General features: G+C 46.0%; 5 protein-coding genes across 5 annotated transcripts; 2 read left to right on the forward strand and 3 right to left on the reverse strand.

Annotated features, from left to right (window-relative positions):
* On the reverse strand, window positions 1–2,381 carry BKA55DRAFT_569287 (glycoside hydrolase family 2 protein; the record flags this gene model as incomplete). The annotated part of the gene is made up of 1 exon (XM_046192916.1): window positions 1–2,381. A coding segment is annotated over one exon (2,381 nt), but the record flags the coding sequence as incomplete, so codon positions are not given.
* A 432-nt stretch (window positions 2,382–2,813) lies between these two features.
* Window positions 2,814–4,618, forward strand: BKA55DRAFT_378253 (FMN-dependent dehydrogenase-domain-containing protein). The gene is made up of 5 exons (XM_046185938.1): window positions 2,814–2,969; window positions 3,023–3,081; window positions 3,144–4,296; window positions 4,358–4,431; window positions 4,497–4,618. The coding sequence occupies exons 1-5, from the start codon at window positions 2,927–2,929 to the stop codon at window positions 4,581–4,583; spliced, it is 1,416 nt and encodes a 471-aa protein (XP_046048286.1). The 5' UTR covers window positions 2,814–2,926; the 3' UTR covers window positions 4,584–4,618.
* A 329-nt stretch (window positions 4,619–4,947) lies between these two features.
* BKA55DRAFT_569290 (general substrate transporter) lies at window positions 4,948–7,150 on the forward strand. The gene is made up of 7 exons (XM_046192917.1): window positions 4,948–5,298; window positions 5,367–5,479; window positions 5,538–5,804; window positions 5,868–6,019; window positions 6,095–6,340; window positions 6,395–6,830; window positions 6,888–7,150. The coding sequence occupies exons 1-7, from the start codon at window positions 5,124–5,126 to the stop codon at window positions 7,086–7,088; spliced, it is 1,590 nt and encodes a 529-aa protein (XP_046048287.1). The 5' UTR covers window positions 4,948–5,123; the 3' UTR covers window positions 7,089–7,150.
* A 379-nt stretch (window positions 7,151–7,529) lies between these two features.
* BKA55DRAFT_569292 (uncharacterized protein) lies at window positions 7,530–7,958 on the reverse strand. Its single transcript, XM_046192918.1, has one exon. It carries the CDS (start codon window positions 7,828–7,830, stop codon window positions 7,540–7,542), a length of 291 nt encoding a protein of 96 aa, XP_046048288.1. The 5' UTR covers window positions 7,831–7,958; the 3' UTR covers window positions 7,530–7,539.
* Window positions 7,959–9,964: 2,006 nt separating this feature from the next.
* Window positions 9,965–11,866, reverse strand: BKA55DRAFT_569294 (exopolygalacturonase). Its single transcript, XM_046192919.1, has 6 exons — window positions 11,212–11,866; window positions 11,072–11,152; window positions 10,865–11,024; window positions 10,468–10,817; window positions 10,315–10,416; window positions 9,965–10,264 (listed from the first exon to the last, which is right to left on the reverse strand). Exons 1-6 carry the CDS (start codon window positions 11,737–11,739, stop codon window positions 10,118–10,120), a joined length of 1,368 nt encoding a protein of 455 aa, XP_046048289.1. The 5' UTR covers window positions 11,740–11,866; the 3' UTR covers window positions 9,965–10,117.
* Between the last annotated feature and the right edge of the window lie 1,632 nt (window positions 11,867–13,498).

Consider the following 13,498-nt stretch of genomic DNA (forward strand, 5'->3'; position numbering starts at 1 on the left):
TCATCTACCACCTTAGCAGTGACCTTCAGTTCAGGAGACATCCGTAGATACTTGAGAGGCTCAGGCCAGCTGACCCATCGAGCCAGCCTCTCACCCGATTCAGGGTCATCCAAGTAGGAAACCACAACTGTATCGTTATAATCGGGAATATCTATTCCTGCCAGCAACTCTGTCGTCTGATTTGCCTTGAGGGTATACTCCTGCTTGGTCTGGACATTCGACAGCTCCACAGCCTTGCCGCTCTGGATATCAAACGCTCTCAACTCTAGAACCACTGTTCTGTCGTCATGCTCACCGTTTACAGCCCAGATATCGACCTTAGCCTTCTCAGGCAGGTAGCCTGTGACGATGTAAGGGGCTGTCGCTGTAATGACACGCTCCATGCCCACCACGGTCTTTTCTAAGGCACGCTTTGTGATGTAGAATGCGGGCTTAGGGTTCAAATCCACGTCAACTAACGCCCAGCTTACCCCGGGCCAGATGTCGTTGAGCTGCCAGACTAAGACGCCGGCGCAATTCTCCTCGCCGGGACCCCTAAACTCACGGCGCCAGCAGTTATAGGCATAGGCCATTGCCTCTGCCTGAAGAAACTGGGTGCAGTACACAAAGTCCTTAAGGGGGTTCATCCGGAAACGATAGTTCTCTCCCATATACATCGGATAGCGTCTCTGGTGGCCAGGACCTTTATCGTGAACATCAAAAGTTCGCGACTGCGCATGACGCTCACTAGGAGATGTGATAGCTCTGTGCAAGGTACTTAAGCTAGGGGCTGACTCAAAGCCAAACTCAGAAATAAAACGGGATGTATAAGCTTTATAATCTTGGTATGGCGACATCTTTCCATGCCATACATCCCAGCAATGTGTATCGCCTACGGTAGTGTCATTTGCATGCTCACCACCGTAAGGTGAGCTAATCCAGTATGGCACTTCGGTACCAGAGGCGGTGATAATGGCAGGGAGTGTGCGCTCGTAGATCTCACGAGCCGGGAATGTTGTTTTATCCCACGGACCAGTGGTATCACTCCAATCGATATCCCAGCATCGATCCTCATCTGCACACATGTAGTCCTCGTTATTACCACACCAGACGGCAAGTGAAGGGTGATGCCCGACGCGCTTGACCTGCTGCTCTGCTTCGGCCCTGACATTGGCAACAAAATCGGGCGACGCAGGGTAGTTTCCACACGCAAATAGAAAGTCTTGCCAAACAAGAATTCCCTCTCGGTCGCAGATGTCGAAGAAGGTATCGCTCTCAACTATACCACCACCCCAGACACGAATCATGGATTGGTTGCCACTCTTGGCCAAGGTTAACCATTTCTCGTATCGTTCCGCTGTGACACGTGGGAGCATAAAGTCAGCTGGGATCCAGCAGGAGCCGCCACAGAAAATACGGATATTATTGATCTCAAAGATAAACGAGGTTCCTGGTTGAGATTTCAAAGGGTGTTGAAGGAGACGTAAGCGACGAACGCCGAGGTTCTGGCTCCTGGTGTGCCCAGGGATAATAGCTTCGATAAGGTACAGGTCTTGCTTTCCATATGTGAATGGGTACCATAATTTTGGCTTGTCTAAGCTGATCTTGCCTTCGAATGAACCGGTGGAGGATAATGTAAATTCTTTCTTGACCACAGTAGCTTTTGTGTCAGGATCAGTCAATTGGACGAGTATCTTGTCAATCTCCTGTGCGTTCTCAACCTCTCCCTTCACCAAGATTGTCACCGACGAGAGATCAGCAGCGACATCCTGGGTAACCCAAAGATCGCTAACCCGCAACTCATATGTCTCTAGGTATATGGGTTTCCAGGGTCCGCAGGTATTGATGGCAGGTCCCCAATCCCAGCCCCAGTGGTATTGTGCTTTTCTCAAGAAGAGACGCTCAGAGCCGCCGTAGTTGACAGCGCGACCAGTAGGATTTCGCTTATAGCCTATTCGGTCACGCTCTGAGCGAGCATACGCTGGGGCGTTCTGAAACCTGAGCTCAAGAACTGAGGTGTTATTCTTGTTCCGAATAGCCTCTGTTACATCGACTCGATGCGAAATGTGCATGTTATTGCTGAACAGGATATGGGTATCATTGAGATACACGTCGACCACGGTGTCGAGGCCTTCGAATACCAAGACTGCTCGCTCAGTAGATGCGAGATTGACAGGTCTGATAATTTGAGTGCGGTAGGTCCAGTCTGCATCATTGACCCAGAGGCATTTTAGCTCGTTGATGTCGATATAGGGATCCGGTATGAGCTTGTGATGGAGAAGATCGATGTGCGCGACTGTAGGAAATTGGGCGACAGGCAGGTAGGACGTAGCTGTACCATTCTCTAGAGAACTGGACTGCTTGACTTCCCAGCCTTGATCAAGGTCGATTCTGTGTACCATGGCGGGGGATTGGCCTCGATACGGCAGAGTTCTTGCAATGACTATGTGATAGGTACATGGGAAAAATTGGAGGGTGAGCGTCTATATATTAGATTACCTACCTGTAAACCTACAGGGCTACAGATAAGCGGGTGTCCGTTGCTCGGAACAAGAGACCAGTATTTTCCGCACCATAGGTCTCGTGCTATAATTGAATAGAAGGAAATGATGGTAGTGGTGGAGTAATTCTCCGCAGGAATCCAGTTCTCGGGCTATAAGATCACGATAGTAAATCTGCTTCTGGTGTGTACTATGTTGATACGGGCATTCAGAATTCCCGCGTCATATTATTCCAGTGGAGATGTAGACTTTCTTAACCAAAATCAGCACGGCATTTTGTAACGCCGGCGGAAGGAATCGACAGTTTATCCCCGCACTTCAGAACACTAGCACGGGACTCGGTATTACCGACGTGGTACATCTCAGGGGCCACACAGAAAAGAATCGCGGGGGTTGGGCATTGAGCATGGAGATAGCGCCACTTGGGATTGCGAATACTACACCAGATGGAACTCACTGCGTCAACAAAGATGATCGCATTATCAGAACGTAAGTGAACTAAGTAACAGACATGTTGAGGGTCACGTAGCTGATAATACTAGTGCAATGCCATCGATCTGGGGATAGTTGCTGGATGGCAATTCATGGTAATGTCTACAATGCACGTTGAATGCATACATACTTCCTGCTGGTGTTCCATTTCGCTGATACTTCTCATGCTAGACCACCGAATTTCTGGGTAGACATCCAGGTGGACGGGCTGTCATTCTCCAACATGCTGGTACAGACGCCACGCGTGCCTACCAAGATGTTCACCCGATTGAGCTTCTTGACGAATATCTGACCCCCGAGCAATTCTTGGGCAAACTCGAGCCCATATCTAGCGATGATATGCATGCTGAGCAAATCTCTGACGTTAAGATTCCTGATATGGCATCGATATTGAGCATTGCTGAGATGGAGCAAATAGCACTAAAACGTCTAAGTCCCAAGGCTATCTCGTACTATGCATCCGGCACTGATGATGAGATCACGAAAGTGGCCAACGGGAACATTTTCAAGTCCATCATTCTCCGGCCCAAAGTCTTTGTTGACTGCACACACTGCTCCCTCTCGACTTCTCTCATCGGTAACAGCGTTGGTTTACCCATCTTTATCAGCCCGGCGGCCATGGCCAAACTCGCACACCCTCAAGGCGAGGTGGGCATCGTTTCTGCTTGCTCCAGTTTCAACGTTCTTCAGATCATCAGCAAGAATGCATCCATGTCCGTGGCAGACATAGTACGCGCCGGTCCAGGTGTAGTTCTTGCCTGGCAGCTTTACGTCCTGAAAGATATCAAGGCTACAGAAAGGACGCTAGCTTATATCAGGACAATTCCACACATCAAGTTCATCGTACTCACCCTCGACGCCCCATTCCCCGGAAAACGAGAGGCCGATGAGCGGTACAAGGCTAGGGAGGTCGCGGGGGGATCGCCTCCACAGATCTGGGGTACAGAATCTGCTCTCACCTGGGAAAAGACTCTCCGATGGCTAAGCGGGCATACCGATCTGCCTATAGTGCTCAAGGGCATTCAGACTCACGAGGATGCCTTTGCGGCTACCAAGTTCCCCATTGTCAAAGGCATCATTCTTTCGAATCATGGTGGAAGGGCCCTTGATACAGCCCCCCCTCCCATTCAAGTACTACTAGAGATCAGGGAGTTCTGTCCGCAAGTTCTTACTCAGTTAGATGTCTTGATAGACGGAGGCGTGAAAAGAGGCACGGATGTGGTTAAAGCCCTTGCTCTGGGTGCAAAAGGTGTCGGCCTTGGTCGCGCTGCGCTTTATGGCCTAGCCGCCGGCGGGGAAAAGGGTGTCCACCGATCTCTGCAGAGTATGTCATCTCATTTCACGTCACTAAATTATACGAACTCTGTACTGACTCGGTCTCGTAGTTCTTGCCGAAGAGGCGGCCACAGCTATGAGGCTTCTTGGTGTTAGTCGCGTGAGTGACCTCGGACATAGACATGTGAGTAAATACCCGGCGACTATATAGGCATGATGAGCTCGAGGTTTTGACTGTTTGCTAAATAGGTCAACACCGCTGCGCTGGATTCCCTACTCTCTAATGGACCACCCGGGTTGGATCAGGTTAACATCAATTTGAGAGAGAGATTGTAGGCAGTAGATATATCTGCCATAACTGAATAAGTACATATCAAATTACAGTTAATGTCTGACACAAATTAGAATTACTTTTGCTTGTGACCTTAAACTATTTTCCAAATGCAATAAAGTAAGCTATACAATTGATGCGAAGTTGTATCCGGAGAAGTTCAGAACTCACTAGTTCGGCCGTCCCCGAAGGGTGGTCGTATGACGTTTTGCTCCGTACCGCCCTGGATAGTCCGAACGTACAAGGATTCATCAGTTCTGAGCCCGAAGATTTGAAATTCCGTGTGTCCCTTTCGGACTAGCCTCTGGAGAACCCCCAGACCTCATGACTCCCCACGGGGATTGACCCACAACTTTAACGAAACAGGTTGTGTCTTTATCAACTTAAACCTATAAGTATCCAAGAGTGACTTGTTCCCAAAGTTATGCTTAGGGAGATCAGCCCAGGCTGTTAAGTACCGAAGCTTTTTGTCAATTGGAAATATCTTCAAGCAATCTTCAAGACGCATCCTATTCAGTCTACCTGCTAGAAGCAATAATTGCATCATGGACAAAGCAAAGGACGATGCCAACTTGCAACAAGTTGAGAAGACGGACATGGGGAATCTAATCGAGACATATGCCAATATCATGGCGGAACACAAGCCAGACCCTCGAGGCCCAGGTTACATCAAGTTGTATAGCCTCGCTGCACTTATCTTCCTGTGCTCGACCATGAACGGTAAGTCCCAGTATTACTGAGCAGTGAACATCCACCACGAGCCATCATGACGCTGACCCTTTCCTGAGGTTTCGATAGCTCTCTCATGGGCTCTATCAACGCCCTTCCGAACTACACCTCATACTTTGGTCTCCCCGAGAACGGCAATGCCAGTACCGGCATAGTGTTTGCGATCTTTCAAGCAAGAATAAACACGGAGCTGATGGACGACCTAAACAATATGCTAACTACTTTGATAGGTTGGTCAAATGTCAGGAGCTCTCTTCATCTGGATGACGGACTGGTATGGGCGAACGTGGCACATGTTCTTTGGCTGTCTTGGCGTGTGCATTGCTACTATAGTGACCTCCTTGGCGCCCAATCTGTCTACCTTTATCGCCGGACGGTTTCTCCTGTCCTTTTTCGCTACATGCGCCCATACCGCCGCTCCCCTATATCTTGTCGAGATTGCTCCGCCGGCCTACCGAGGAACGATAGCGGGAATGTACAACACTTTCTACAACGTCGTACGTACCTTCAAGCAAAGCTGACTGAGAAGCTCGCTTTACTGACCACGAGTCTTTCGCCAGGGCTCTGTCTTTGCTACTTCCGCAGTATATGCCTGCCACAAATACCTAGCTCACCACGGTAATCTGGACTGGAAGATTCCCTTGTGGCTTCAGATGGTATGCCCAGGCATTGTCTGCATATTCGTCAAGCTTTTTCCTGAGTCCCCTCGATGGTAAGTTATCGCCCCGTGGATGCATTGGTTCCCTCTCTATGCAATCAGCTTGGTCAGAATCTTACTCAGTAACAGGCTGGTCGCCAAGGATCGTCACGCAGAGGCCAAGGACGTCCTTTCCAAGTACCATGCGAATGGTGATGCGAGCCATCCACTCGTTGACCTTCAGATGAGGGAGATGATTGCCAATATCAATACCGAACAGATAGCCTCGTGGAAAGATCTGTTCGACCTACAGGTCCTTGTGGAATCCCGCTCCAGCCGGTACAGACTGATGCTCAACATCGCTTTCTCTTGGTTCGGTCAGTTCAGCGGTAACAAGTAAGTCGCAAAGCCGCGTCACATCTGGCAGAAGTAAACTGACATCGTCCTTAGCATTGTATCCTACTACTTGCCAATCATGCTCAACGGCATCGGCATCACAAACACTGACACCAAATTGATCCTCAACATCGTCTATGCCTTCGTCGGCTGGATTTCGTCCATCATCGGTTCCCGTCTGCACGATATTGTCGGCCGCCGAAAGATGCTCATGACGACCACTGCTGGTATGGCTGCATGTCTCGCTATTGTTGCTGGTTGTGCGGCCGGATACACAGATCATGGCAACAAGACGGCCTCTACCGTCAGTATTGTCTTCATCTTCATGTTTGGCGCCATCTTTGCCTGTGGTTTCACTCCAATGCAACCAATATATCCTGCTGAGGTTGTGAGCAATAAGATGCGAGCTAAGAGCATGGGAACTTTCAAGTTGACGGCAGGAGCAGCCGGATTTCTCAACACCTTTGTTGGTCCAATAGCTCTATCCAATGTAAGTTGTTCTCTGGCGTTTTCAGGGTATTCTGATTGTGGCTAACCTTTTGTTCAGATTGGCTACTGGTTCTATGTATTCTTTGTGTTCTGGGACGCCTTTGAACTGGGCTTTATTTATTTCCTGTTTGTTGAGACCAAGGGATCAACGTTGGAAGAACTTGATATAACCTTTGAAGCTAAGAACCCCAGGAAAGCTAGTGTTGAAGCTGCAAACGCGAGAAATCGTATGATTCGGAATAGATCAAGCGCGGCCTAGACGATCAACAAAGAATCTAGAGACATGCTACTTCGTAGCTAGAGCCAAAGTGCAAATAAATCTAACAAATTGACTTTTTATATCCGCTTCAACGTTCACACCCCTAGGGTGGTGGCATCATTAGCATATTAATATGGCATAGTCTGTAATTTTCTGGATCAGGAATCGCAATCATTGGAGCAATGGCGGCGCCGAGATCTCCACCTTGAGTCATTTAGCCGCCATTTCTTTGACCTATAGCCCATGCTGTGCATCATCTTGACTACCGTATAAACTGGGTAGTGCCTATGGGTCTAGGCTAATGCACTGATTTGACCAATGGTGCTATCTAGCAAAGTGTCACATCTTTATGCGTCAATAGGCCAATCAGCTAATTGAAAATGCCTAGCGTGGACCCATAGGCACTACTCAATTTATTCAGTCTATATACAGTAGAATTCGCGCATTATTGCTATAGGTATAGTCTTTGTCGATAGGGGGCCGAGATGAGAGAGTGTGAACACCAAGGAGCAGCCAGTCCTCGTGGATCATCCCCAGCGAAGATATTTTTAGCTCTCACACGAGTACGTGTATTAGTTCGCGCCTTCATGATGTTGAAAGGGAGATGGGACGCTCTCGCCTTGGTGCCCGGAGTTTGAATTTCTTGTGTCAGGAGTGTGCCATCTACTCTGGAGCGAAATTGAAGGGCTACCTTAGATGTACTTCCATATAAAGACGAGAGATCTAGCCACGTTGAAGCCATATTGATGTTTTCTGTAGGGTTGAGTGAAACAGAACCTCTGCCACCCGGCTGAAAATCTATGTAAGTCCAAGCTTAAGGACTCAAGCGTCGATGAATAAAGCTGGAAAAGCGCCGAAAAGAAGTTTACCGTCAGATTTATCAACCTTATACTATTTCCTCTCTCATCGCTATTCTTTAGAGGCTAAAAGGCAAATAAAATAATAAGATTAAAAGACCTAATTAGCCAGCTTAAATGTGTTAGCGGCCGTTTTATTGACTAATATTCATCAAGCGTTATCTTATTTAGCTTAATATCCTTGGCTGTAGAGCGAGTGATTCTTTTAGGAAAGAAAGCAGGGAATTTTATATGCAACTGCGACAGGCTTTAGTGCTAGGTATTTCAGTAATGCCCAATCTTAAGACTCTCATCTTGCAGGATAGGGTTTCACTTAATAGGAAATTTTCTAAATGTTTCCCGTTAATCGTAGGTAAACTATTATGCAGCTTTACCCAAGATAGACTTATATAAGTCTCTAAGATATTATGCAACATATTATAGATAAGACGCAAAGACAACCCTGTGAATGCAAGTAGCAATGGTAGGTTATTATGGCTTGGTCAAATATCCACATAGAAGCTTTATAAAGAATTATTATGCTTGGGGATTATAATTAAAATGCGCCTTAGAAAACTGGTTGCAGTAGGCAAGTTGTTGGTAGTCGCTATTGCTAAGTGCAAGGGATGATAAAGTTAACTTCTTATCACTTAGTAAGTCGATAATATCAGCTAGGATTTCGGTAGGCATTTAGAGAAGTATGCTATAAGATGCCCGTGCTTGATCTTCCATAGCTATGTCAAGTAGAAGAGAGCATCGTTTGTCTGGTTTCCTACTAAACTAATCCCTCCCAGCACCGCTGAAGATATCAATAATCAGGGTGGCAACATCACGATCCACACCATGGTGGTCAAGCAAGAATGATGAGTCAAGTTATGTTGTAGGAAGGTGAGGGGTAGGTAGGTTCTCAGTAAACAAAGTTACCGTAAGGACCAGACGGCTTACGGAAGAAAGGACGTAAGCAGATCTTTACGAACTTAGTTGTTAATAGGGTATCTGCATATAAATACATAATATTATTAATGGACGAATATGCAAAGTTGAGAGTTCTTATTCAGATCCAGGAAATTACTGTCGTAAGATATCAGGCTCTGCGGGTCGACACAATTTGAGCGTCTGTCCAATTAACGTCGTATCTTTTAAGTTCAAGCTAATAGTGCACCTACCGATTATTGGCTCGTCAAGTAAGCTTGTTTTGATATACCGATCCGCGGAGCATTATGCGACGCCGCTGTTGCAGTCCCGTCTGTTACCATATGCAGCACTCTGGGGCTGAGTGTAAAACCGTCTACTGCTCTTTACGGTGGCCTTCGCAAATCGAAAGCGATAAAGAAAGTCGTTCGGCAGCACCATCTAACTGTTTATTATTTCTTAGAAGAGAACCTTGTTTATATCCTGCAACACCTGCTGAAGGAAGGCGTGTTTTAATTGAAATATATAGACCAGTCTATCTATCTAGAGCTCTTTCTACTGCCTGCAGTGCAGCAAGAAATGGAAGAAATATCTAAATAATATTCTATGCCTAAGGTAGCTCATATATAATTCATTAAGAAGGACATATTGGCTTTTGAATTATTAATTCATTTCTAACTCTAGGGATTTATAGAAAAAGATAGTAGGCAATCTTAACTATTAATGTTATAAATATAATTTAAATCTTCTTAATTAAGTATAAATTTAAATTTAAATCCTACTTAAAGAAAGTTAATGAAATAAGTTAAGACATTAATATAAATATATCTAAGTATCTCCAGAGTCTAATATAGTTTAAATATTTATTTGCCCCTACAGCCAGCAAAGCTTCATTAAGTCAAATCATCATAGTTAGCTGCCTCAATTACAGCCTGAACCTAGCTGCACATATGCCAGCTGAAAAGCCTTACCTGCTCATCAGCTGGCCCCAACCTTCTTCCTACAACCCACCTGAAAGGTCTTTCATCGACCTCTGCTGCATACCACGCTTCAATAAGATAAGCAACGCAAGAATTCGATCTATCCTTACTAAGCATTAGCATAGCAATCCTACTTTATCTAAGCGAGGTATGATGTCAATTTATAATATAGAGCATGCTGCTCAATATGTTACGAAACTGGTATGTAGTTATGAAATACATTATTAAAAGAGCAAAAGCCTTCTCATGGGCGGCATAAACAAATATTAAATTTGCTATAAGTACGGCCGGAGTGATGGGCCTACCCATTGGTTGTATCCCTGGCATTGGCTGGGTCTCGGCATGTAATATCCAAAGTGCTTGTGTCAATGTTCTGACAATCATAGACCGCTGGCTTCTTGCTTGGAACCTCGACTTTAATATCCTCAGCCACGATATTACTACAACGCTGTAATGGTGTCAGTTAAGTCAACTGTGCATGTGGCATTGGGTCCTTACATCGGGTGCACTGCAAACAAGAGATCCAGCTCGGGGGTCAAATTTCTTCGAAACTGTCCCCCAGAAGTTCTTCATCGTGATGTCCTCGATAGTCAAGTTTGCCTAATATTGATTGTCAGTGCCAGATAGTTCACATATGTCAGTAAACCTTACCGGGAACTCGTTGCACAAAGTCTGATTCTTCTGGCCATAACACTGTGTAATGGTAATAGCGTTATCGTTATTATCGTTGTAGAACGTATCGTATGTCACGTTTCTGACACGACCAAGACCGCCGCCGCCGTTTAACAGGCTCTGGAAAGCAGTCTCAACGCCAGGCCAGACCTTGATTCGAGCACCGTCGCTGGCATTGGACATGGACACGTTGTAGATATAAAGATTCTCCACAATGTCGGTCTCACCCTTGTACTGGCCAAGGGAACCAACACTAATGCCGTGAGAACCATTGCACACAAGGTTCTGAACAACCACGTTTGTACTATTTGGCTTGAAGGATACACAATCTGCTGTTGTGAGAAGATGAATATGATCTGATTAGATGGGTACTTACCGTCAGTATTATCAATAACGGAGTTTTGGATAACAATGCGGTCGGAACGGTATGTATCCCAACCATCAGAGTTGGCGATTTTGACCCCATTCAAGCTCTTGGCTTCAAGATCCAAATCACTGATCAACACATCTGTGCTGTTGATGATAATATTGAACCACTGATTTATGTGAGTGTGGGATTATGCTTGATACAACTGAGACTTACGTTGGGTGGGTTCCGCATTCGCAGGTTTGACATAGTGAGACCATGGGCGTCTTCGATCGTCAACAGAATTGGTCTCAGTAGCTTTATAATAATTAGTATCCATTTGAAACCGAGTAACGCTGGGATATATGACGACTTACAGTCTTGTTCACAGCCATCTCTTCCCAGTAAGCTTGCCCATGACCATCAAGCAAAGACTCCCCCTTTGTCAGATCGCCATAAATATGGATGTCTTTGCCTCCAATCTTCCAGAACGAGGACATGTTCTGAAAGTCATATTTGAAGCTGTGGTCTGCCCAGTAGTATGGGTCAGATTTGAAGTTGATCTCTCCAGTGATAATGACATCGACATGAGCGAGCCAAGTCAAGTCAAGTGGCGAGGCAATGCTGTACTTCTGGTCAAGAACAATTGTGCCTCCTTTGTTGCACTTCTTGAATGCTTTTAAAATGCGAGGAGCGTCATCGACATTCTTTCCCTTGCCAGGCTTGACATAACAGAAGTCTTTTCGAGATCGCGCGGCGGAGGCAGGAAATGCTTTGCCCGTACCATACGGTGCAGCTTCAACATGGGGCCTCTTGGGTAGCCCTAAGTTGTGAGATGAGGTGCCAACAACTGACGACACAAGCGCAGACAGGGCGGCCGCCGAAAGAACTTTATTGAACAACATGTTGGTTACAGAATATGAAATGTTCCTGTTGGTAGCGAAACCTATTCTCAACGCCAAACTCAAGTCTTTATATTATACTAAATCTTTCGATAGCTTTCATAGTAGATATGTTATTGGTGGAACAACTATGTCGGATGTTCTGGCTAAAGTTCAGATGAGATCCACAGGCACCGATTAGTATCGTATCCAAACCACGCTTTACCCCACGATACAATTTAGTTAAATTGCGGGGTAGGATTTAATATCACTTTCCCCGCAAATTGACCAATGAACATCATCACCATGATTTTGAGTTTCTCTTTGTTATTGGCTCATCTCCGGAGATCCCCCAAACCCCCAAAGTACCCCAACACTGAGCGAGCCGAATTGCCAGCTTGGCAACAAATGATGACGTCTTTTGTAGTCAGTTGAAGCAGAGTTTCTGGGCATTGCGGCGAGTACACCAGACCATACTTACTGTTTAAATCATGTCTAGGTCCACAGTCAGGCTCGTTCCTCGTCTCAATCTCCTTGGAGAGGTTGCTTAATACCCCGACTCTATCTGCCACAACAGTTCATGATGGACTGGCAAGAGGTTATTGATATTATCCAACCAATGGTAATAACAGAATCGAGAACCTAATCGCACGAGAACATTGAAAGGCCCCAAGCATACACTTTCTTTAGAACCTGCTTCTTCTTTGTACAATACTCCATATCCATAGTCTACAGACTTGGAGTTCCTTTTCATGTCTGTTGCTCTCGAACCCTTGTTTATACCACAATTGTGCGTCTTCATTATTATTTCATTTCTCTCAACGCAACTTTGCGATAAGATTGCGAGGATGGCAGTGAATTATTGGATTCGTCCGTGAGCATGAACCTATGTCGCTGATGTTGAGTCTGCTCATTTACGTAATCGCCCGAAGGAACCGCGAAGACTTGGCGACGAGAGCGCCCAGGCTGGAAATCCTAGCAAGTCCAGGTCTCCAGCCGCCGACGTCACTATATGTTCATTCTTATTATTCACAGAGACGCAAGGGAGGACCTAGTGGGAAGGTATGGAGTGTTACAGAAGCGCTGCTGGACCAGATGCCACGGACATAGAGTCCGAGGGAGACTAAGAGTCAACTCGAACTTTCCTGCTCAAGTGCACTACTTGAGCTCTCTTGGCAACACGCTCTGGTCAAAGGTTTCGAATCGGCAATGTACTCAGCGCCTTGTTATACGGATAAGAAGTTGACGAGTGTACTATGAGAGACTCATTCACGGCCTAACAACAACGTGTTTTTCCGCCATTGATCCTTGAGAGTTCGCTGGCTTGGATATAAACAACAGGGTAAGAATTTGATAGGTCTGAAACATATATTGACAAATCAACCCATGCAGAGAAGGTAATTTACATCTCCATTCCTGAGTATTTCGGAGTTACTGTAAGTGTTTCCTCAAACTCATAAGAGCTTGCGTCTGATCAGTCCCCTAATAAAGAGGTTGGAACGAGTCGAAACTGAGTGCATCAGAAGTCACCTGGGAAAATGGTTATATATATCACGAAGGAGTAGCCTATTCGTTGAGCGAAAGGAGGAAGCCGAACACGCTTACTTGGGATTTTATCCCTCAACAGTCATGATTTGCACTCCTAGAGTGATTATATGCATTCGACTTTAGGTTGGCACTAATGATCGTAGGAAGCTGCAGATAACAGACTTCCAGAGGCATTTCAGCGACCTTTGTGTCGATATGCGAAACTCCCGCGTTGGTGGGACGATCGTGACTAGAC

The sequence above is a fragment of the Fusarium redolens genome (genome assembly GCF_020744475.1).
Source record: "Fusarium redolens strain MPI-CAGE-AT-0023 chromosome Unknown BKA55scaffold_9, whole genome shotgun sequence".
NCBI classification, from domain to species: domain Eukaryota; kingdom Fungi; phylum Ascomycota; class Sordariomycetes; order Hypocreales; family Nectriaceae; genus Fusarium; species Fusarium redolens.